We start from the raw sequence: 25,286 nt of genomic DNA on the forward strand, positions 1-25,286 counted from the left end.
GGCTCTGCCACTTGTCTGCTGTGTGACATTGGGAAAGCTGCTTAACTTCTCTGTGCCTCAGTTACCTCATCTGTAAAATGGGGATTAAAACTGTGAGCCCCATGTGGGACAACCTGATTACCTTGTGTGTTTACCCCAGTGCTTAGAACAGTAAGTGCTTATCAAATACCATATTTATTTATTTTATTTATTTAAGGTGGAGGAGCCAGGATTAGAACTCAGGCCCATGCTCTATCCGCTAGGCTATGTTTCTGCTCCCTCCTTGTCAGCAGGGATTGGGTCTACCAACCTCATTGTACTCTACTTTCCCAATCACTTAGTTCAATGCTCTGCACACAGTAAGTGCCCGATAAATATTATGGATTGATTGAGGCAGCCAGGTGGTCTTCAAGAAGATTTACTGTATTTGCTGGGTCCAGATCCCAGGGGCAGGATTAGGTCATTGTAAAGGCAATCCAGATGATTTAAAACATTTCTCTTCCTTAAAGAAAATGAACTACTGAGGGTGAAATTAGATTTTATTTCCCTTCTTTGATTTGAGTGAGTTATCTTGGTGCCAGGGTTCAAATGATGGCATCTTTTTAGCATTCTTTTTCAAAATTCGTAATGACAGGGCTATTCTTAGGGTGAAGAGGATTGGATAAATGCCTAGAACCTAGCCCTAAGGGGCTCCACAACTTCAAGCACCTGGTCGGGGAGAAATCAGCCCCTGAAACTAAAAACTCGTTGGTTTGTCACAGAGAAATATTTTAAGACTGAAAATATGAAACTGGAAAATAGCATTTCCTCTTCCCTTCTCAAACTCTCCCAACAGAATCCCTTGCACCAGGGCTTTATCCTGAGCCCTGTGGCTCGTAAGAAAGGCTTCATGTTCTTTTACCATGTTTGATCAAAGGGCCCAGCATCCGCTGAATCAGAATTGAGCCAACCAAAATGGAAGTGGCTGGAAATCTACTTCTGGAGGTGCAGTCAATGAGCCCAGCGTAAGCTTGTCCCTGCCACAGGCATCCTGGAATGGATAAGGAAGGGAGTAAAAAAAGGAGGCGCAACCCTCCTTTTGGTGAAATTCAACTCTTGGACTGATTGCAAGAGACTGTATACTCAGCTGGCAGAGTTCATATCTTAAGGAGGACCCAGGATATGCTCGTTGTCCATTTCCACTTCAGTAGAGGCAGTAAAAGATGGAGGAAATAAGAGACCACCAGATGAATCAGCAATGAGAAAAAATGCCTCAAAATGCAAGCTCTGACTCTTCTTGGGAGAAAGTAGCATAGTGGTACTTTCTTAACTGGATAGAGAATGTCAGATAACCCAAGTCTATTATTTTTCTGAACAGGTTGATGTCTGATCTGATTTCCGGAGCTTGCCGGTTTACTGAAGAAGTAATGCAGAGAGTATTCCAGACAGGTTTCAGGCTCTTGTTAACATGTACAGTAAAAAAATCCGAAATTATCCATTCAGACCTACTGAGGTTGTCAGCCTCCTGAGGAAGGAGTAACCCCAACTAGCCCCAAAGATAAATTATTTCTTGATCTCAAATATCCTGTATCATTACATAGGACATGTTTTCTCTTTAGGTTGGACACACAGGAAACAGAAGAGAACAATCCAAGAACCGATCAACGCAGGGAAAACTCACCTCATCATCCTTACTTAGCATCCACAAGGGCTTAATTTGAAGTGAAAGAGGTGCCAGGGTTCAAGCAATTACATACTTTTAACATTTTTTAATTTGTAATGACTTGGAGTGTGCAGTGGTTTGATCATCATCATCAAGGACAATACTTCTACCGCACATTCAATCATAACTGGCTTATTTGAGAGAGCTGCCAACCAGTAGAATTCAATGGGAGTGCTCAGTTTTTACAGAGTCTGAGATGTTTGCACATCTAAAGTATAGAGTAAATTTTCACTTTCAAAACTGAAAGGGTAAGCTGAAAGTTACCAGGTCTATGGCCTGCCGACTCCAGGGGTGTCAGAGATAAGTGTTGACATGTTGGCACAAATCAAGCTCTGTTTTCCACCCTCAGAATGAGGGCCGGGGCTGGAAAGTCACTGCTGAATCGTGTCTGTGTCTCCAACAAGTGGATAGGTGCTTTTTAAATTGTTATTATTTTACTGGGATTTGTTAAATGTTTACCATGTGTCAAGCACCATGCTAAGTGTTGGGGTAGATACAAGATATTGTATTGTACTTCCCCAAGGGCTTAGTACAGTGCTCTGCACACAGTAAGCACTCAGTAAATACAATTGAATGAAGGAAGAAATGAAAGATAATCAGTTTTAACACTGTCCTTGTCCCACTTGGGGCTCAAAATCTAAGTTAGAGAGAGGAGGATTTAATCCCCATTTTACAGGTGAGATAACTGAGGCACAGAGAAGTTGAGACATATTCATTCATTCATTCAATCATATTTATTGAATGCTTACTGTGTGCAGAGCACTGTACTAAGCACTTGGGAAGTACAAGTCGGCAACGTATAGAGACGGTCCCTACCCAACAATGGGCTCACAGTCTAGAAGGGGGAGACAGACAACAAAACAAAACACGTACTCATGGTCACACAGCAGACAAGTGGCAATGCTTGTCAAGAGCACCTTACAGTCCTATCTCATTTTGCTGCATATGCCATAGCCAGAGAATAGAAAGGTGAATAAATATTTAATTGGTGATTAAATAAGTAGATATATCTCTATATATCTATATATCTATTTAATTGGTGATTGTATTTAATTTATCTACTTATTTAATTGGTGATTATTGTAATTGGTGATTAAATAAGTATATATATATATGTATATATATATATATATATAAAAATATGTATGTGTGTTGGTCTCCCCTGTCATAAGGTAAGCTTATTGTGGACAGGGAATATGTGACTTCTTAATTCTGTATTTCTCAAATCCCCAGTTCAGTACACTGAATTAAGTACACACTCAACAAATTAAGCTACTCCAACTACTACTGCTGATGCTATTATTACTACTACTATTATTACTACTACTGCTGCTATTATTACTACTACTACAGCTACTGCTACTGTTACTACTATTACTACCATTACTGCTAGTCTGTTATTATTACTACTACTGCTGCTATTATTACTACTACTATTACTACTACACCTACTGCCACTGTTACTACTATTACAGCTACTACTGCTAGTACTACTATTACTACTACTAAGACTATCGCTGTTACTCCTCCTACTAAAAGTGGCTAAGAAAGTATGCAAGCGCTGAGCTACAGACCCTCTAGGCCCAGCTGCCTTGTGTGAGTTCCTGTTTTTCCAGATCTGTGGTTAGGATAGCCTTTTGTTCAACCCAAGCCACCTCTCAGTTAGTACTTAGAACAAGATCCAAACCAATAACTTTAATTAATCCTGAAGACCTTTGTCCTAAAAAAATCACAAGAATGTGAAATTTCTCCTCATTTCCCTATGTGGTCAACCTCATCTGTTGTGTCCAGTAGACATGGAAAATTCCTTAATTAAAGGTGACTTGAGCATTTGGCTTGGTGGAATTTTTTCTGGTGCTTCACATTGTTTCCAAACCACCGGTCTCTGTGATGGGTTGCATAGGGAGATGGGAAGAAAAGCATTTTTGCAGGAAAAAGTATTTGTTGCTAGTGGAACAATTCATTTTCCTTATTAAAGAACAGAATGTTCTTATCTTCTGCTACTGCTTCTGAGAAGCTGCAAATATAGAAACAGAGGTGAAAATATGGTCTTTCCCTTTCACCCGCTGAGCCAGATGATTCAATTATCATTCAGGCACACCTATCAGCGATATACGAGAGTTAGTAATCTTACTCGTTATGATGGATGCCTTGAGATATTAATACCAGGCATAAAATTTTTAGGAATTCAGAGCTTAAAAAAAAGTCCCCGAGATGAGCTTCAAACTGTCTCCTTGGAAATACTCCAACTGTTTGCCTCCAGAGGGATAATGAATCAATCAACTAGTGATATTTATTGAGCATTTACTGTTTGCAGAGCACAGTACTAAGTGTTTGGGAGAGTTTAATAGGACAGAGTTAATAAATGTGTTTTCTGCCCACAGTGAACTTACAGTCTAGAAACAAAAAGCAACAATGTAGTAGTGGAATTATTGTTGTAGTAGTAGTAGTAGTAGTAGTAGTAGTAGTAGTAGTAGTAGTAGTGATAATAGTTGTAGTAGTAATAGAAGTAGTGGTAATAGTAGTAATAATAGTACTAGAGTAGTTATAATAACAGTAGTAGCAGTAGTAGTAGCATTTTTTGAGCTCCCAAACAGTACAGTGCACTGTACTAGATACTTGGGAAGCACAGAATGAGGAATGAGCACTTAAATTAATGAGGGTGATTATTGAGTACTCACTATATGCCAAGCACTGTACTAGATACAGGATAATCAGAGCAGACACAGTCGTCATCATTCCACAGGGCTCCAAGTCTGAGAGTGTGGGAGAAGAGGTCTTTTATCCACATTCTACAGGCGAGGAACCTGAGGCCCAGAAAAGTTAAGCGACTTGTCTAAGGCCACCCAGCAGGCAAGTGGAAGAGCTGGGAATAGAACCCATGTCTCCTAAATCTCATTCCTGTGCTCTTTCCATTAGGTAGATCAGCATTGCGGACCACAAGGATTTTACACTTTAACAGAATATCCTCTCTGTCAGAGATGGGTTGTTCTGATCAAAATCAGAGGTGGCTGAGTCCCTTATACTCCTTTTCTCCCAAAAAGCTCATCTCATTAATCATTCTCAGCATGTAGCAGGTACAGATGTAGCCATCTCCATTTTGTACTTAGGGAAACTAGAATTACAGTTTGGTTATGGTTTATGAATGAGGAGAGGCTTCAAGAGATGGCTTAAGGTGTTTAGAGAAGGAGCGTGGCCTGAAGAAGCAGCGTGACCTAATGGAAAGTGCACGGGATTAGGAATCAGATGGCCTGGGTCCTAATCTCAACTCTATTGCTTGCCTGCTGTGTGACCTTGAGCAAGTCACTTAACTTCTCTGGGCCTCAGTTTCCTAATCTGTAAAATGGGGATTCAGTAGCCTTTTTCTATCCCACTTAGAATGTGAGCACCCTATGGGACAGGGACTATGTCCAACCTGATTGATTTGTATCTTCCCCAGTGCTTAGAACAGTGCTTGACACATACATAGTAAGTTAACCAATTGCCATTTAGATCAAACACAGAAGGTGTGGGATTGAAGGTAGCACTGAGCAGGGATCAGGAGAATGAGTCCTAGTGTTGGCTGCTTTAATAATAATAATAATAATAATAATAATGGCATTTATTAAGTTCTTACAAAGTGCAAAGCACTGTTCTAAGCACTGGGGAGGTTACAAGGTGATCAGGTTGTCCCACGGGGTGCTCACAGTCTTAATCCCCATTTTACAGATGAGGGAACTGAGGCACAGAGAAGTTAAGTGACTTGCCCAAAATTTGTGACCTTGCCTAAATCCCTCTTTTAATCTAAGGATATTTGTTAAAAGCTCACTATGTGTCAGGCACATGAACTAAGCACTGGTTCATAGATATCAGCTAATCAGGTCCTACATAGGGCTCAGAGTCTTAATCCCTATTTTACTGATGAGGGAACTGAGGCACTGGGAAGTTAAATGACTTGCTCAAGGTCACACAGCAGGCAAGTGGTGGAGCCAGGCAACATCTCTGTTTCCTCACTGACTCCTCAGTGGACAGAGCACAGGCCTGGCAATCAGAAGGATATGGCTTCTAATCCTGGCCCTGCCACTTAGTAATAATAATGATGGCATTTATTAAGCACTTACTATGTGCAAAGCACTGTTCTAAGCACTGGGGAGGCTACAAGGTGATCAGGTTGTCCCACGGGGGGCTCACAGTCAATCCCCATTTGACAGATGAGGTAACTGAGGCATAGAGAAGTGAACCGATTTGCCCAAAGTCACACAGCTGACAGTTGGTGGAGCTAGGATTTGAACCCATGACCACTGACTCTAAGGCCCGTGCTCTTTCCACTGAGCCACACTGCCACTTGTTTGCTATGTAAACTTGGGCATGTCACTAAACTTATCGGTGCTTCAGTTACCTCATCTATAAAATGGGGAATAAGACTCTAAACCCCATGTGGGACAAGGACTGTGTCCAAACTGATTATCTTGTATCCACCCCAGCTCTTAGTACGGTGCATGACTCATAGTAAGCACTTAATAAATACCGTGAAAAATACAAACTGGGCAGCACTCTTTTTCCAACAGGATGGGGCCTGGGAAAAATAGGAAGATGGGTCTAGGTCTGAAGATCAGCGTAGATCCATTAAAGAGTTACCCATCAGTGACAACAGATGAAAAACTGTTTACCTCTCTTGGGTGAAAGGGCATAAATAAACCCATAATTACTACCACATACATCAGGATATATAAGCTATGGTTAAAGATCTCCAGAGAAAAGAGGCTTCCGATTTCCAAAGTGGACATCCAGTCACTTTAGACCACACCCTTGCCATCATAAATAAGATTGAGTTTGGAGATACTCCCGGCCTGTTGGCTGAGATTAGGAGTGGAGTCTGTCCGTGTAGCTGGCTAGCTGTTGACCCATGTGGCGATTTTCTGTTCCTGAGTGTTGTGTTCTTATGCATTATCCTTTAGGGCTTACAAAATGAAGAAGCTACAGAAGAAAGAAAATGAGTTATCTGTAGGGATCCCCATCTTTGTAGCTCTCTCTTGAATAGCTGCCTTGCATCTGTTTGAGACGGTTTGTTTTATTAATGTTTACCGGCCTACAGCAATCACAGGGATGTTAAAGATGCAATGTTAGCACAGCCCTGACATATAGATTTGTTTTCTATGAGAAAGAAATTAATGATCGGGAGGAATATTGAATTTCTGGCTGGTCTCCAGTTCTTGGCCCTCCACATTTAAAGATCAGATCAGAGATGGATCCTGAGGGAAGTGGAATTCTCTGGGAGGGTACCCCAATTCCAGAAGGACAGGAGCTGGGAAGTGCAGCCAGATGGGCTTAGGTCCTGAGGCTGATTAGCAGAAGGATCATCTCTTCCACTTTCCCATATCCTCTCTCCAGTGAAGAATAACGAACAAAGCACAAGCAGAGATGGAGAGGTGATATCAATCAATCAATAGTATTTATTGAGAAGCAGCATTGCCTAGTGGATACAGCATGGGCCCAGTAGTCAAAAGCACCTGTGTTCTAATCCTGGCTCTGCTGTTTGTCTGCTGTGTGACCTTGGACAAGTCACTGAACTTGTCTGTGATTCAGTTACGTAAATTGTAAAATGGAGATTAATACTGTGGGTCCCATGTGGGACATAGACTGCATCTAACCTTACTAGTTTGTATCTACCCCAGCACTCGGGACAGGGCCTGAAACTTGTAAGTGCTAAACAGATAAGGAAGTGCTGAATAAGTGCTAAACATAAAAAAGAAGGGGCTTGCTCTGAGCACTGTGCTGTTAGAAGAGTACTAGACTTTGTTGACATGACCCCTGCCCTCAAGGAGCTTACATTCTAGCAGGGGACACGGGCACTAAAATAAATTACAAGAAGGGGAGCAATGGAATTTAGAGTTTTTTATGGTATTTGTTAAGATATGTGCAAATCTAAGATACGTTCACAAGTGCTACGGCTGGCAAGGAGGTTGGATGACTCCCTAAGGGGGAGAATGCATAGGTGATGCAGTAGACTGGGGAGATGATTAGCCAAGGAAGGCTTCCTGGAGGAGGTGGGCTCTCGGCTTCAAGGCTCTCCATCACCTCGCCCCCTCCTACCTCACCCCCCTTCTTTCCTTCTCCAGCCCAGCCTACACCCCCGCTCCCCTGTCACTAACTTCCTCACCAGGCCTCGTTCTTGCCTGTCCCGCCGTTGATCTCCGGCCCACATCCTTCCCCTGGCCTGGAATGCCTTCCCTTCGCACATCCGCCAAGCTAGCTGTCTTCCTCCCTTCAAAGCCTTACTGAGAACTCACCTCCTCCAGGAGGCCTTCCCAGACTGAGCCCCCTCCTTCCTCTCCCCCTCCTCCCCTTCCCCATCCCCCCTGCTTTACCTCCTTCCCCTCCCCACAGCACCTGTATATATGTTGGTACATATTTATTTCTCTATTTATTTTACTTGTACATATTTATTCTATTTATTTTATTTTGTTAATATGTTTTGTTTTGTTGTCTGTCCCCACCTTCTAGACTTTGAGCCCACTGTTGGGTAGGGACCGTCTCTATATGTTGCCAACTTGTACTTCCCAAGCGCTTAGTACAGTGCTCTGCACACAATAAGCACTCAATAAATATGACTGAATGAATGAATGAATGAAATGCCGGTTGTGAAGGCAGAGGGAGTCACGATCAGGAGGGAAGATGTGAGCAAGAGTTTAATGGCTGAAGAGACAAGATGGAGGCACAGTGAGTAGGTTGGTGTTAGAGATGGGAAGCACGCAGGCTGGATTGTACAGGGAGAGGAGCAAAGATAAGTAAGAGGAAGAGAATTGATTGAGGGCCATAAAGCTGATGGTGAGGAGTTTCTGTTTTATGTGGAGAAGGTTTTGCAAACACTGGAGCTTCCTAAGGAGTGGGGAGACGTTTGCAGAATTTTACTTTTGAAAAACAATCTAGACTAAAGAGTGATGGGCGGACTGCAGAGGGGAGAGTAGAGACAGGGAGGTCAGTGAGGAGGCTGATGCAGCTGAAAAGGCAGGATGTGACAGTCGCTTGGACCAGAGTGGTGGCTGTTTGGATGGAGAGGAAGAGGTGATTCTGGAGATGCTGAAAAATGGAGAAGCTTTCTGGCCTAGTGGAAAGGGAAGAAGCCTGCGAGTCAGAGGATCTGGACTCTAAACCTGGCTCCACCACTTCCCTGTTGTGTCATCTTGGGTCTCAGTTAACTCATTGGTAAAATGGAGATTCAGTATCTGCTCTTCCTCCTCCTTAGACTGAACCTCATGTATTTCTGACTGACCTAATTATCTTGTATCTACCCCTGTACTTTCTACAATGCTTGGCACATAGTAAACGCTTAACAGATGCCATTATTATATGTAATATTTGCAACTGTAAAACTGCCTAGAAATCCCCTTGCCCAGGGCCAAAATGTCCACTCTTTCACTCTAGCCATCACTATAGTCAGCGTCTTAAGTATCCTAGGTAAAATCTGCCTTCCCATCTCACCAGATAATAATAATAATAATGGTGGCATTTATTAAGCACTCAGTATGTGCAAAGCACTGTTCTAAGCGCTGGGGAGGTTACAAGGTGATCAGGTTGTCCCATGGGGGGCTCACAGTCTTAACCCCCATTTTACAGATGAGGGAACTGAGGCCCAGAGAAGTTAAGTGACTTGCCCAAAGTCACACAGCTGACAACTGGTGGAGCCCGGATTTGAACCCCTGACCTCTGACTCCAAAGCCCGTGCTCTTTCCACTGAGCAACGCTGCTTCTCCACTATATAAATGAGATATAAATGAGGCAGACCAGCTCAGTACTGAGATTAAAGTGGAATTTGCACATTTAGCCAGCCTGTCTCTGCACGGTCCCCGCCTCAGTCTCCAACATTATCCACACTCCTGTCCCTCTCCCTGCCCCATCCTTATCTTGTCCTGAGCCCCAGTCTTTCCTCCAGTGGTCAGCTCTGCTTCTCTTTCTTCCCATTTGGAGGAGATACTGCCAGGGAAAGACTAGCCTGCTGGGCCACGGTGGTGGGGAGGTCTGGCCTCTTTGATAAAAGCCTTCTCAGAAATTGAGATGACAAGAGGTAGGCTCAGAAACAGAGTTGGGTCCTAGGTGGGCTAAACTCACTTAATGCAGCAAGGATCTTTCTTTAGGTGGAAACAGTCGGTGGGGTACATTTTTTTAAAAAATGGTATTTGTTAAGCGCTTACTATGTGCAAAGCACTGTTCATTGTCACCATTACACACACACACGCGTAGATAGCGGCGTAGGGGGCAATGTTTGGAATGTTAGTCTATCTGCACCCAACATTGAGGAGGAATCAATTAATCTACAGAGTTATTTAATGAGCACTTACTGTGTGCAGGTCAGAGCTCTAAGTGCTTGGGAAAATAGAGAACACTCAGCTGGCTGGACCATTCCTCTGACCTAGGAACAGCAATTAATCAGTCAATCAGTGGTATTAATTAAGCTCTTCCTATGTGCAGAGCACTGTACTAAGCACTTGGGAGTACAACAGAATTAGCGGACAGTAGAGTTCGTAGGTTTAAGTAGGGAAGCAGTGTGGCTTAGTGGACAGAGAATGGGCCTGGGAGTCAAGACCTGGGTTCTAATCCTGGCTCCGCCATTTATCTACCGTGTGACCTTGGGCAAGTCACTTAACTTCTCTGTACCTCAGTTCCCTCTTCTGTAAAATGGGGATTAAGAGTGTGAATCCCAGACTGTAAGCTCGTTCTGGACTGGAAATGTCTATTTATTGTTATATTGTTCCCTCCCAAGCACTTAGTACAGAGCTCTGCACATAGCAATTGCAGTCAATAAATAAGATTGAATGAATGAACGTGGGACAGGGACTGTCGCCAACCTGATTACCTTACATCTACCCCAGTGCATAGAACAATGCATGCCTCATAGTAAATGCTTAACAAGTACCATAATTTTTAAATATGAGAAGCATAATGCTTCTGTACTATGAGAAGCAGTGTGGCTTAGTAGAAAGCACACCGGTTTGGGAGTCAGAGTTCATGAGTTCTAATCCCACCTCCGCCACTTGCCAGCTGTGTGACTTTGGGCGTCACTTCTTTGTGCCTCAGTTTCCTCATCTGAAAATGGGGATTAAGACTGTGAGCCCCATGTGGGACAACCTGACTACCTTGTATCTATCCTAGTGCTTAGAACAGTGCTTGGCACATAGTAAGTGCTTAACAAATACTATCATTATTATTATTATTAGATTTATTAAGTACAGGAGCTGGTGTCCAAGGGAACACAGAGAGTCATCTGTCCGGAAAGGAATGGATTTGGTAATTTTTGAAGCTCTTCAGAAATGTATATAATGGTGAGTCTCCTGCCATTAGGGACTAGAAACCTCTGAAGCCTAGGAGGCAACATCTAGCTTCAGCATTGTTTCATTAAGTTGTCCTTTGGCCTAATTGCATTACCTGGAGAAGGAGGGATGGATATTTATTCTTGTTTATGGAGCCTACCTCCCCTCCCCTATCATTCAATTGTTCCATTGTACTCTCCCAACTGCTTAGTACAGTGCTTTGCACACATTAAACACTCAATAAATGCAATAAATACAATTGAATGAATGATGGACTGAGTCAAGCCAAAATTCTGGTCAGATTTACTGGTCTTGGTGATTGGGAGATCACTATTAAAGCTTCTCTCCCTTCTAGACTGTGAGCCCACTGTTGGGTAGGGATCATCTCTATATGTTGCCAACTTGTACTTCCCAAGCGCTTAGTACAGTGCTCTGCACACAGTAAGTGCTCAATAAATACGATTGAATGAATGAATTAATTAATAATACCTCACCTCCATCCTGTCCCTTTCCCATATCATGAGTTTACAATAGGATTCCTTTACCCCATTAACATCTCCTGTTCACTTCTGCTTATCCTTTAGACCCAGCTGGCCAATTCCAAGAGAAGGAAGTTGGGGTTGGAAAAGCCAGATTCCTCCAACAACAGCTCCTATCTGAGTGCTCTGCACACAGTAAGCTCCCAATAAATGCGATTGAATGAATGAATGAGGATGTGCTCTTCATGTGAGCCTCTATTTGCCCCTGGGCCGTTCTGTTGCTATTCTCCATCATGAGGGCACAGCTTAGATAACCAGGACCCCGGAAGCAGAAATAAGTCTTAATGGGTGGGCATATTCACATGGTTATGGACAGAGGATGTTAATTTTAGGCATAATGCTCAGTAGATAAAAATATCCTTCTTCATATTCCCCAGGTCTTCTCTCACCAATCCTGTCCCCTCCGTCTCCTCCCTGGCAACTTCTTCTCCAGTTGAATTTTAATCATATTCTATTGCCGAGGAATAGGTCTTTAAACCTAAGAATTATTTCCTTCTCATCACTCCACTGTTAGTAAGGAAAATATGGTAACTACTGCATTATGGAACATTTATTTAGCTCTCACAGTATGTTCGTTACTGCCCTGGACATATAAAGTGTCCTACCCTGGTGTTTACAGGCTGAATATGCAGCTGAATATGTGGTGGGGAAGGTCTGATGGGGTCTGGGGGTGGGGGTTTTCCCTAGGGGGTAGACTATGGACAGGGTAGATCTGAATTCACTCCTCCTGTTCACAGATAAATCACTCTTGTTCCAGCTGTGGCCTCTCTCTGGCTCTAGATGAGCTCTGGATAATTGAACTGGTGAGCCAGGCACTCTTTTTTAATCTGGTCCAATCAATCGCAAATGTTACCGGCTATAATTACCTAGGGAACTCCTGGAAAACTAATTAATGCACAACACTCACAATAAATTACACCTTTCCTTTGACTTTATGTAGCAGGAAACTGTTTTCAGAGGAGGGAGAGGAGTGTGCTTAGCTCAGGCAAACACCGGTCCTGAGACCGTTTGCTCTTCATCAGGACTGCGACATCCTCGTTCGTGGCAGCCGGAGGTGGGAGCAGGCCTGGGGGCTGCTGTGGGCCTCTTCAGCTCTGCTAGGTACATTTTCAAGGGTCAGCGACACCCCCCTTAATCATCGTCCCTCCAAAGAGGGCCTTGGGGAGGTGAATTCCAGCTCCCACTGTTGTTGGTTGTGTGTCTGGTTCACTGAAACTGACCTGCCTGTCTGGAAGAACGGCATCTCTGTGAGATGGGCCTTGATGATTTCAGTCTTGATAACTTCAGCCTTGATACAATTCACCAGTCTGTTAGAACCTTTATTACTTTGCCGTCTTTGTCCTAACTGAGTCCAACTCCTGCTTAGGCTGCCAAGGTCCTTGCCTGTATAGGCATTGTCAAGCCCGATCCCTGGGCGGTGATAACTGAGCACTCAGTCAGTCAGTTGTATTTACTGAGCGCTTATTGCGTGCAGAGCACCGTACTAAGTGCTTGGGAGAGTACAATATAGCAATAAACAGAGAAATTCCCTGTTCACAACGAGTTCCCCTGAACTGCAAGTAAAGAGACTGGCTGATAAATTGTGATGCCCCATCTCCTAATGTGATTCTAAGTTCACCCCGCTTCTTTTTTGAAGCCATTTGATGGATTAAGTCCCCGTCCTGACATGGGAGTGGTAACAGGCCAGAGGCAGAGGTACACAGATCCGGCCCTATTGGGTGTGGGGGTGGAGGAAAGTTACCTACTCCTAACACCTAGCAATATCGCTTGGTGAGTGGTTATTTGCAAGGCTAGTGTGAATAATCCAGAAATGGGCTAGAACCCATTTGACACAGGGTAAAGGAAAGAAAGCCAAGGACAGAGACAGCAATCCTTGACAGTCCCCCTTGGGAGGAGATAATCTGTGCAGTCTGTTCCTGTCCAACAGGGGTGCATATGGCCATGCCATTTATCAGCTTTGAACCTGCTGTCTAAGCCTTGCACAACTGTGACTTAAATCCATTACTCTAAAAGGACTGGGAAATCCCCAGGAGACGTTGTGGACCTTTGATTTTGTGATTAGAGAGAAAAGCCCTGAGTAAAGACCAAAAATTGCACTCTTATTTACTTGAATCAAAGAGCCCGATAAAATGTGGCACTTTTGGAAGTGGTCTCTCGGGATCTGTAAAAGATTTCCCTTTCTAGCAGCTCTGAAGATAAGCCCCAACCACCTCCAGTTGTGAATACCTTTTCCAGTGATGGGATCCATATTTGCTAATCCATCCTGCCCTCCCCAACTCTTATACTACTTTAGCCAAAACAGGTATGTGGCTACAGGCAATACAGTTTCCACTGTTCCCTAATTTCCACCCAAATGTATATCGAAACTGCACCTAGAGAGCATGGGAAAGAGAGACAATGCTCATTAAATTTCATTTAAGCCCTCCTTAAAGTTCAAGTTAAGACCTTGAAGTTAAGAGCCTTCAAGTTAAGACCTCCAGGAATGTGCCCATATGTTTAGATGGTGAGAATTCAGGTGAGACGGTCTTCAATGTCTTTTCTTAAAAAATAATATTTGTTAAGCACTTACTATGTGCCAGGCACTGTAGTAAGCACTGGGGTAGATACAAGCTAATCTGGTTGGACACAATCCATGTCCCACAAAGGGCTCACAGTTTTAATCCCTATTTTATAGATGAAGTAAGAGGCACAGAGAACCTCAGTGATTTGCCCAAGGTCACACAGCAGACACGTGGCAGAGCCGGGATTAGAACATAGGTCTTTTCAACTCCCAGACCTGTGATCTATCCTCTAGGCCATGCTGCTTCTCAGCAAGAAATCACCAGAATGTGGAGCCAGAGTGCTAAGAGGCATGGATTCCTGGAGTGATTGTCTGGGTTAAACTAACTTTGTTTCAGGATACCACTGATAACTGAATGAATCTCTCCAGCAGCTAGGGTAGGCTAATGATCACCTGTTCCTAATTCCATTCTCCCTTTTAGGATGGTGCTTTGCACGTAGTAAGCACTTAAGCTCCTACTACTATTATTTATCACCACTTCATCTAAGAGAAGGCAGGCAGGTTGAAATTTTCCAGTATCTCTTGGTGAGTGGTTATTTGAAAGGCTATTGCCCAGAACATCTGATTTTGTATTGGAAAAGGCACTAAAAGGTCCAGATTAGGGCTGAGTGGAGGAGAGGAGGTAGCCAAGTGTGGTCATTTTTCTGGTTTGATATCAGACATTTGGATGTTTAGCAGATCTGTCCACTGTTCAGTCCTCAGTATGCACTGGTGGGAAAAGAAACCCTAAATTCACCTTGGCACAGATTTCCTTCTTCCTAGAGATATCTGAACCGGAATTCAAGACTTTAGCTGTCTTCTCCCTGCTTATGGCTTCTCAGGAGCCCCGGCCCTCCCAAAAAGGACTGCATTCCACTCACCACCATCATTATATTAATGATGGTATTTGGCGCTTACTAAGTGTCCAGCACTGTTTTAAACACTGGGGAAGATTCAAGTTAATCAGGTTGGGCATGGTTCCTGTCCCATATGGGGCTCACAGTCTAAGAGAGCGAACAGGTATTGAATTCTCATTTCACAGATGAGGACACTGAGGCACAGAGAAGTTAGTCACCTGTCCAAGTTCACACAGCAGGCAGAGCTGGAATTAGAACCCAGGTCCTCTGACTCCCAAGTCCAAGCTCTTTCCTCTAGACCATGTTGCTTCTTTACCAACAATATATACAAATTAACTTTAAACATCAGGAAGGGACGTACGGACAAAATAACCCAAGACAAAGCTGTTTCTGGATCCATGCCATGCCCGAAATGGAAGAGAACCCTTGGAAGTTGCCTCCAGAGACATTCATCTCTGATTTAGGATATGGCAACTAATACCCTTAACTTTCACTTTAGTAACCCATTGGGAAGTGCTTCCCTAGGTGTTTTAACACAGCTATTAATCTTGGCTTGCACAACTTCGATTAAGGGCCTGGACATCAGAAGACATAGTTTTTACTCCCAACTCTGCCGCTGGTTCTCCTCAGTGACCTCGTTCAAGTCAAGTGCCAAATTTCCTCAACCATACAGTGAGGGCTTTAATGGTGATATTTGAACGATAAAAGAGATAGCTAATTGAAAAGTGCTTTAGAAAAATAAAAGTACCATAGGAGGTATTCATGAATTTCCATGCTTACCAACCACTGGGTGACGTTTTTGATTCTGAATGTATCTCTTTCAAACTGCAATGTCACCTCCTTGTCCTGGGATGAGGAGATTCACTAAATGATTTGGCCGATTTCCTAACATGTCCCTTCTTAGCCTTCATTTTTCCAGGCTGAAGAGTTCAAGTCATTTACTCCAGGATTTTGGAAACTCTCATCATTTTCTGCCATTCCACCAGGCTGTAATCTGTAAAATCCTTTTGGACTGTGAGCTCCTTGTGGGCAGAGACTGTATCAACCAACCTGATTATATTTTATTCTCCCAAGTGCTTAGTATAATCCTCTGTACACAGAAAGCACTCAATAAACACCAGCGATCAATTCATAAATTTGTTGGGCTCAGACACCCCATCAGTCTCTGAGCATGTTGTTTGGAACATCAGCAGCAAAGGAGATCAACTTGGTGAATCCCTCAAAATTGGTGGGAAAAAAGTAATCCCGGGTGATCAAAGCTGGGGGTAACTATGGAATTCTGGGTCAGTGTGCTGTGTATTCTTGGTGGGAGAAACAATGTGGCCCAGTGCGTAGAGCACAGGGCCGGAAGTCTAATTATTCTAATTCCGGCTCTGCCATATGTCTGTTGGGTATTTCTCATTTCTCACTTTATTTCTCTGTGCCTCATCTATAAAATGGCACAAGGGACTGTGTCTGATTATGTTGTATCTACCCCGGAGCTTAGTTCAGTGCCTGGCACATAGTAAGCACTTAACAAATACAGTTTATATAATAATAATGATGATGGCATTTATTAAGCGCTTACAATGTGCAAAACACTGTTCTAAGCACTGGGGAGGTTACAAGGTGATCAGGTTGTCCCACGGAGAGGCTCACAGTCTCAATCTCCATTTTACAGATGAGGTACCTGAGGCCCAGAGAAGTTAAGTGACTTGCCCAAAGACAATTGGTGAAGCTGGGATTTGAACCTCTGACTCCAAAACCCGTGCTCTTTCCACTGAGCCACGCTGCTTCCCCTTCCATGATAATAATGGCATTTGTTAAGCGCTTACTATGTGCCGAGCACTGTTCATATATATATATATGTAAGCGCTTAACAAATGCCATTATTATCATTATTATATCTACGTACACTCTGCCTGACCTCATTATCGTGTAAATACCCCAGTATGAATACAGTGTGGCACTGCATAAGCACTTAACAAATACCACAATTTTTACTGGGTTTTGCGAGCAGCTGGCTCATGGCTCCTGGGGCAAGCAGTGCTCCACATGAAGATGGATAAATGGTCAGTAAACTCTGTCAGTGTGTTGGCAACTTGCCAGACTGGTCAATTGAGGATCAACTACCCAGAGAAATGGCAAAAGGGAATATATTTTTCTCCTGTTAATACGCAGCCTTGAAGGAAAAGATCAGTTGAAGGAAATATCGCTTCTCTTTCTTTTCTGAAAATGGGAAAGTTGAAGGAGTGCAGGACTTGGGGAGGTGGGGCTGGGAGACCTCGTTCGATTAGCAAGAATGATCAAGACTTCTGGAATGTTAATTTCTCAGTGGAGCAGATGTCGGTTGAGGATTGGCAACTGCCGAAACCAGGAATGTTACCTTGGAAATTAACGCAAGAACAAATTAAAAGAAATACAAAGAGCCAGTTTTAAAAAGCGTTCCTCAATCAATCAATCAATTGTATTTATTGAGAGCTTACTGTATGCAGAGAACTTTACCAAGTGCTTTGGAGAGTATGAAATAGAGTTGGTAGACACATTCCCTTCCCACAGTGAGCTTACAAGCAAGAGGGGAATGTCAAAGAATGCCATCGGCTGTGCTTTGTCACCCTAATAGAGTGCACAGGATGACTCAGCAGTGCAGAAAGCTTCCTTTTTCCAACCGAGGAAACAAAGAAAACAAAACAAATAAAACAAAAAGAGCAGCACTAATTAAGGAGGTCACATCTCCATAAATATGCAAATGAAAAGTCAAAAGAAAGAAATTCTATTTATCCCATCATAAAGTTGTAAATTGCTACAGAGGTTCCTGTAGGCTGGCATGTAGAGACTGAAAGATGGGGGAGGAGACTGCTTTGAAGAAAGATTCTGAAAGGGTGCTTACGTGCGTGCACCTGAACGCATGTGGGAGTCTGAGGTTGTGTTTCCGTTGTTAGTGATGTGATATTTTTCCAACATATTTTCACACTCCCAATAACAAGTTGAGCATCTTATGTTTTCTTTGTTTTCTTTGTTTTTGTTTTTTGCTCTGAGTTCTATGTCTCTTCCTTCTGCTTAACAGTAAACAATAACAATAAAACAATACCATTATTTGCTTTGGTAAATGTATCAGCTATTTATTGCCTTCTCTGCTCATTCAGGGAAAAAATGAAAAACAGGGTGGCCTCGTAAATAGGGCACAGGCTTGGGAGTCAGAGGGCCTGCTAGTTGCCTGCTGCATGACCTTAGGCCAATTGAATAATTTCCCAGTTGAATAATTTCTCTGCACCTCAGTTTCCTCATCTGTAAAATGGGGATAAAATACCTGCTCTCCCTTCTTCTTAAGTTTGTGGGTCCCATGTGGGGTAAGGACTGTGCCTGACCTTAGCATCTTATACCTATCCTGTTGCTCAGTACAATTTTTGCTACATAGTAAATGCTCTACAAATACCGCTATGATTAATAATAATAATGATAATAATGTTGGTATTTGTTAAGCGCTTACTATGTGCAAAGCACTGTTCTAAGCACTGGGGTAGATACAGGGTAATCGGGTTGTCCCACGTGGGGCTCACAGTCTCAATCCCCATTTTACAAACAAGGGAATGGAGGCACCGAGAAGTGAAGTGACTTGCCCAAAGTCACACAGCTGACAAGTGGTGGAGCCAGGATTAGAACCCATGACCTCTGACTCCTAAACCCGGGCTCTTTCCACCAAGCCACACTGCTTCTCTTCAGGCCCTTCAATCTGGTGCATGATGGGATTTAATGGTGATGATAATAATAATAACAATAAGAATTGCTGTATTGTTTCAATGCTTACTGCGAGTCAGACACTGTATGAACTAAGTGCTAGATATAAGCAAATGGGGTTGGACACAGTCCCTGTCCCCCATGGGGCTCACAGTCTTAATCCCCATTTTACAGATGAGGTAACTGAGGCACAGAGAAGTTAAGTGATTCGCCCAAGGTCACGCAGCAGATAAGTGGCAGACCTGGGACTAGACCCCAGGTCTTTCCGACCCTCAGGCTTGTGCTCTATCCACTAGGCCACGCTGACCACCCTCTCTACACTTTTCTTGATTTTGTCAACTTCATTCTTGACCCTTCTCCTGCACAGTGCCTTACCAGATGGAAGAGTCCTGTTTTTTACTTGATGAAATAATAATAATAATGGCATTTATTAAGTGCTAACTACGTGCAAAGCACTGTTCTAAACGCTGGGGAGGTTACAAGGTGATCAAGTTGTCCTATGGGGGGCTCACAGTCTTAATTCCCCATTTTACAGATGAGGTAACTGAGGCTCAGAGAAGTGAAGTGACTTGCCCAAAGGTGCACAGCTGACAATTGGCGGAGCCGGGATTTGAACCCAAGACCTCTGACTCTTTCCACTGAGCCACGCTGCTTCTCTGTTTCCCCTCTCACATTTTCCAGGCTGAATTTCAACGTCCCATCTTCTCTCTCTCCTTTCATCCAGTTGTGTTGTATTTCTGCTCCATATTCAGCCCTCTACTTTTCTTTTATCTTTCTCTTCTGGCATCTTGTGGCTCAGTGGAAAGAACATGGGCTTGGAAGTCAGAGGTCATGGGTTCTAATCCCGGCTCCGCCACCTGTTGGCTGTGTGACTTTGGGCAACTCACTTAACATCTCTGTGCCTCAGTTACCTCATCTGTAAAATGGGGATTAAGATTGGGAGCCCCACGTGGGTTAACCTGATCACCTTGTATCCCCCAGCGCTTAGAACAGTGCTTTGCACATAGTAAGTGCTTAACAAATGCCAACATTATTATTATTATTATTATTATTATTATTATTATTAGTTTAGTAGATTCTAAACCACTTGAATGTAGGGATTGTATCTACATCGGTGTTGCATTCTTCCAAGCACCTTAAACATGGCTCTGAACACATTAAGTGCCCAGTAAAAACTACTGATCAATTAATTGATTGGTTATCCCTTTGGCTCTTCATGGAGGTGGAGAAGATCCAGAAAAGGGTAAACCTTTTTTGCACAATTGAAGTACAAAAGGAGACAATCACAGAGCAGGAAAATAAAAGGAGATGATTTCCCCAGAGTCTGTCACGGTATACCAGCAATTTACACTATTCCCAAGCACTTTACAAAATCAAAACCTGTTGGCCTTCAAGCACTCTAAGCCCAGAGATAAACTTTTTTCAAGAGATCGTGAACACTATTGATATTGTTTTTGTCATGTCACATACTTGCTTAGACTTCCCAATTCCTCCTGACCCAGTTTCCTGAGCAAGCTGCAATGAATCTAGGATCACACAAGAAGAAGCAGGGTTCATTTATTTGATTTAGAGGCATGCAGATTATACTGGAGTGTGGAAGATTGCAGTTAATCCATCAGTAGTATTTACTGAGTGCTTACTGTGTGCAGAGCACTTAACACTTGAGGGAGTGTAATACAACAGTTGCATTTCCTTCAAATGCAAAGTGAATGAGAACAGATATTTAGAAGCACAGTGGGGAGAAGAAAGGGAATGATGTGGGAAGAATTTCTGTCCCTTTCAGTTAATGGAATCTTCCAAACTGCTGGTGAGTCTGATGCTCGATGCTACGATGGAAAGAGAGACCCCAGTCCAACCTTGACTTGCCAAATGGAAACGAATTCACTCATCTCATGCATGGGAAACACCTCTTCTCAGAATTCAGTTTAGATGCCAACAGTTTTTCTGTGATTAAGAGCACCCAAAGACAATCTGGGAATTGCAATCCCTAGTCTAGTCCCCCTCTAGACTGTAGGCTCACTGTGGGCAGGGAATGTGTCCACCAACTCTGTTGTACTGAACTCTCCCAAATGCTTAGTTCAGTACTCTGCAAACAGTAAGTGCTCAATAAATAACACTGATCATGAAATTAAGAGACTGCTTCTCATCTTTCCCTCCCCTAAGCCAAGTTGGGTGTTACAAGTCATTTGGAAAATTTTACCTTCTGATTTCCCATACCTGCCTGGCCCATCCAGAGCATCATATCCTGACATTGATCCCATATGGATGCCCATCTTCCCATGCTGGAGTCAGGCTAACTCATTAAGGCCACCAGGGTGAAGAGCATTTCTTGAGAGGAGTCATACTTCACAGAGAGGGATCCTGAATGGGTTCATCCACAATGTGAATGACTCCTTCCCCAAGAGTCGGTTGTGGTTTCTTCAGGTTAGCATGTTGACAAGAAGTTTTTACCTGGGACCTTTTAAACGTTATCATTCATTCACTCAATCGTATTTATTGAGTGCTTGCTGTGCGCAGAGCACTGCACTAAGCACTTGGAAGATACAATTCAGGAAGGCCATTTCTGGGTCAGCCACACGGTCCATCCTGCAATGATCCCGTCTTGAACAGCAGCACGGGGGCCCTTGAAGACCTTTGGAGAAGCAGTGTGGCCTAGAGGAAATATCATGGGACTGGGAGTCAAGAGGCCTGAGTTCAAATGCCGCTCAGCCTCTCACCTGCTTTATGAGCTTGGGTTTATCTGCGCTGTGCTTCAGGCTCCTCGTGTAACATGGGGAATAAATGCTTCGATTGAACTCATTACACAGTGAGAGCCCCATTTCAGGCAAGGACTATCTCTAAGCGGGGCATAGTGGATAGAATATGGGCCTGGGCTTCAGAAGGTCATGGGTTCTAATCCCTGCTCCGCCACTTGCCTGCTGTGTGACCTTGGGTATGTCGCTTCACTTCTCTGTGACTCAGTTACCTTAACTGTAAAATGGGGATTGAGACTGTGAGCCCTACATGGGGTAGGGCCTGTGTCCAACCCAATTTGCTTGTAAATACCCCAGCATTTGGTACAGTGCCTGGGTAATAGTGAGTGATTAACAAATGCCACAATTACTGTTGTTATTAGTAGTAGTAGTAGTACCCCAGAGTTTGGCACATGGTTCACACTTATTTTATCACATTGTTTTTTGAAGGGGCAGTGTGCTGGTTGTCCCTTCCTGGAAATCCAGAAGCAGCATGACTTACTGAAAGAACATGGAGCTGTGAGTCAGAGGACCTAATCCCAGGGCCACTACTTGTCTACTCTATGACCTTGGGCAAGTCACTTAATTTCTCTGTGCCTCAGTTCCCTCATCTGCAAAATGTGGATTAAGTACCAGTTCTCCCTCCTACTCAGATTGCGAACCCTATGTAGGACCTGATAACATTACAAGATGATAATAACAATAATAATTAACAACTACCATAATAATTATTATTATTATCTTGTATCTACCTCAGCAGTTAGTACACAGGTTGGCACATGGTAAGCTCTTAACAAATACCACAGTTAACCACAGTATCCTTACCGGTCGTTCCTTGGTTGAACACAACTTGGGTCTCTTTCCATTTCAATTTACTGAAGTTCCCTTTCCGTACTCAGTGGTCGGGGAAAAGTCAAGAAGAACAGAATTTCTGTCCTCGGCTCTTTAGGAGTGAAGGACATAGTTAGGTCTTCCAAAACAAATAAAGACTGGGCGAAATTTTCATAGAGGAGTGTCGTGGTTCTGAAAACCAGTGAGCCAGTGGGGAACGTTTGCTGTCTTGCTGGAAAAAAGAGTGGTGTCAGGAGCAAATATTTGGCTTTCCTAAATCTGGCAGCTACTAGACTCCCCTGTAGACCTGATCAGCATTTGCCCTGCTCTTCTTAAAGAGGTGTTTGGGCCTTCCACGTGGATCTGGCATTCTGCCACAGGTCATAGGAATCCACTGCCTGAGAATGAGGCTGAGGCCCCAGAATATAATAACAATAATAGTAATAATTATAGTATTTGTTAAGTGTTTACTATGTGCCAAGCACTGTACTAAGCACTGGGGTGGATACGAGCAAATCGGGTTGGATACAGTCCCTGTCCCAGTGGGTCTCACAGTCTCAACCCCCATTTTACAGATGAGAGAACTGAGCCACAAAGAAGTGCAGTGAATGGCCCAAGATCACACAGCAGACATGTGGCGGAGCCAGGATTAGAACTCATGATCTTCTGACTCTTAAACCTGTGCTCTATCTATGCTGTCTATCTGCACTACGCTGCTTCACAGCACACATGAAGGCCCTACGTCTGGAGTGGTCACGCTACCCGGTAGAGCCGCTGCTGAATGGCTGTCCCTGGCCCAAACGTCTTGCCCACTCTGTCTTTTTTCACCCCTAGAAAGGAGAGAGAAGGCCTGAACCAATGGCCTTTGTGTATTGGGAACCTCTGTGGTGCAGGGAGTCCTGTGGATCTGGGCTTGTCCCATGCCTCAGAAGTGGAAGGATGGATTAAGTTTGGGGCACGATGCAGTAGGCTGTGTCCCTTCCTTTTCAGGCCCCTTTCTAAGTGTGGTCCAGATCCTCCCTGCCACTAAGGCTCTGGGGTCAACAGAAGATTGTTGTCTGCCACGGTTAGCTTGTCAAGTCACATCCAATCCAGTGGGAATCAAAACCCAGTCTTTGCTGGTGCAGAGGATGGCAGAATCTCCCCCACAACACAATGTTTAGAATGTTGGGGAAGTTGTGGCATTGACCTCCTAGAATGCCTCCTTGCTCTGTGGTTTTTTTTAATAGTACTTGTTTAATACTTATTTCATACCAAACACTGCTCTAAGCACTGGGGTAGCTACAAGACAATCAGGTTGGACACAGTCCCTGTCCCATATGGGACTCACAGTCTAGGTAGCAGGAAGCAGGGTTTAATCCCCATTTTACAGATGAGGAAACTGAGGCCGAGAGAAATTAAGTCACTTGCCCAAGGTCACACAGCAGTCAACTGTCAACTGACAAAGTCAGAATTAAAAAATCGACGTCCAAATGGGACTCTTGGGCCCGTACTCTTTCCACTAGGCCAAGCTGCCTCTCTGATATGCTTTGTGCTTTGGTTATTTGATGGGCTCTGCTGATATATTTTAAATTGTGTTCTTTCGCGTTTGCAAGATATTTCTTTTAATGGCATTTATTAAGTGCTTACTATGTGCAAAGCCTATTCTAAGCGCTGGGGAGGTTACAAGGTGATCAGGTTGTCCCACATGGTGCTCACAGTCTTCATCCCCATTTTACAGATGAGGGAACTGAGGCACAGAGAAGTGAAGTGACTTGCCCGAAGTCACACAGCTGACAAGTGGCGGAGCCGGGATTTGAACCCATGACCTCTGACCCCAAAGCCCGGTCTCTTTTCCACTGATCCATGCTGCTTCAAGATATTCCTTTGTTCTATCTGTCTGCCCTTCCCATGACTTAGCCCGTGAGTCCCTTGTGGGCCCCAGTTGAAATTTTGGTAACATCTCCAACACTCAGTGCAGAGCTTAACACATTGGACATGCTTATTTACAGTTAGCAATAAATATATAAATAAAAGGATATCCACGTGCCAAACCACACACAGCCTGTCTTCCAAAGCGTGTGTCTCCCAGCTGGGTGTCACATAAAATAAAAATGAGTGACAGGATGGGGGCCGGGGCCAGGGCCATGCCTGTCTCCCTTCAGTTCCTATGTTTGGGGATGACCAATGCATGCTGGGAAATGTCAGCCCGGTTAGCAAGAGAGGAAGGAAATTGGTTTGAAGTTTATTTCCTTGCCACTGAAGGATTCAATAGCAGACAAGCATAGGGAAAACTTAGACCTCACCAGGGATAGAATCCAGAAGTATTATGCCTTAGTTTATTGGAAACTTTCCTTCTCTCGGTTGTTTTTTGAACTTCCTCTCTGTCTTTGCCTCTCTCTAATGTCTCTCTCTCTCTCTCTCTCTCTCTCTCTCTTTTTCTCTCTCTCTCTCTCTTTCTCTCTCCCACATCTGGGTAGAAGCAGCCGCAGCAGCAGCAGCGGGATCCCAGAACTGGATGACGAGCCCTCATGTATGGAAGAGATTGATTACGGAGCAGACGGTTGCTCCGACCGGGAAGGGGACATAATGGAACTAGACCGACAGATCCAGGAGAGTGTCCTGGGGGTGAGAGAAGAAGAAGAGGAAGAGGAGAAGAGGGAAGGGGTGGCAGAGCAATCGCCTTGCAGCACTGAACTTCCAGGGGAGATCTGCTTCTCCAGTCACAGAGCAAGTTATCCTGGTCCTGAGACCATAGCGCCTTTGGGAGTGTTTGACAGAGTAAAAAACAGCATTGGCCACAGCACCTCCCTTTAGCTTATTTCCCAGTTTTAGCTCCACTCAAAGATGTGGCTTCCCTGATCTGCCCTGCCAAGAGATTTTGTGTCTAACAACCTGTATGTTTTATGCCTTTGCTGGAGTGATATTTAAAAAGGTGGTCTGTGAAGCTTTAGAGTTTCTGGAAGGAGAGTAGACCTGTGAGTCTCTGCCAAGCTTTAAGGGTACTGTACTAAGCGCTTGGGAGAGTACAAGTGTGGCTTAGTGGAAAGAACACATGCTTGGGAGTCAGAGGTCATGCGTTCTAATCCCGACTCCGCCACTTATCAGCTGTGTGACTTTGGGC

The 25,286-nt window shown here is 43.8% G+C and overlaps 1 protein-coding gene across 1 annotated transcript in view; it reads left to right on the forward strand.

The window, feature by feature from the left end:
• Positions 1 to 24,979, forward strand: part of AGBL1 (ATP/GTP binding protein like 1) — a 655,387-nt gene extending 630,408 nt beyond the window's left edge. The window contains exon 23 of the mRNA XM_038747354.1: positions 24,643 to 24,979. Coding sequence (XP_038603282.1) covers positions 24,643 to 24,979 — 337 coding nt within the window. The remainder of the gene's footprint in view (positions 1 to 24,642) is intronic.
• The last annotated feature ends 307 nt before the right edge of the window (positions 24,980 to 25,286 follow it).

Source organism: Tachyglossus aculeatus, chromosome 5, assembly GCF_015852505.1.
Source record: "Tachyglossus aculeatus isolate mTacAcu1 chromosome 5, mTacAcu1.pri, whole genome shotgun sequence".
In the NCBI taxonomy this organism is placed as follows: domain Eukaryota; kingdom Metazoa; phylum Chordata; class Mammalia; order Monotremata; family Tachyglossidae; genus Tachyglossus; species Tachyglossus aculeatus.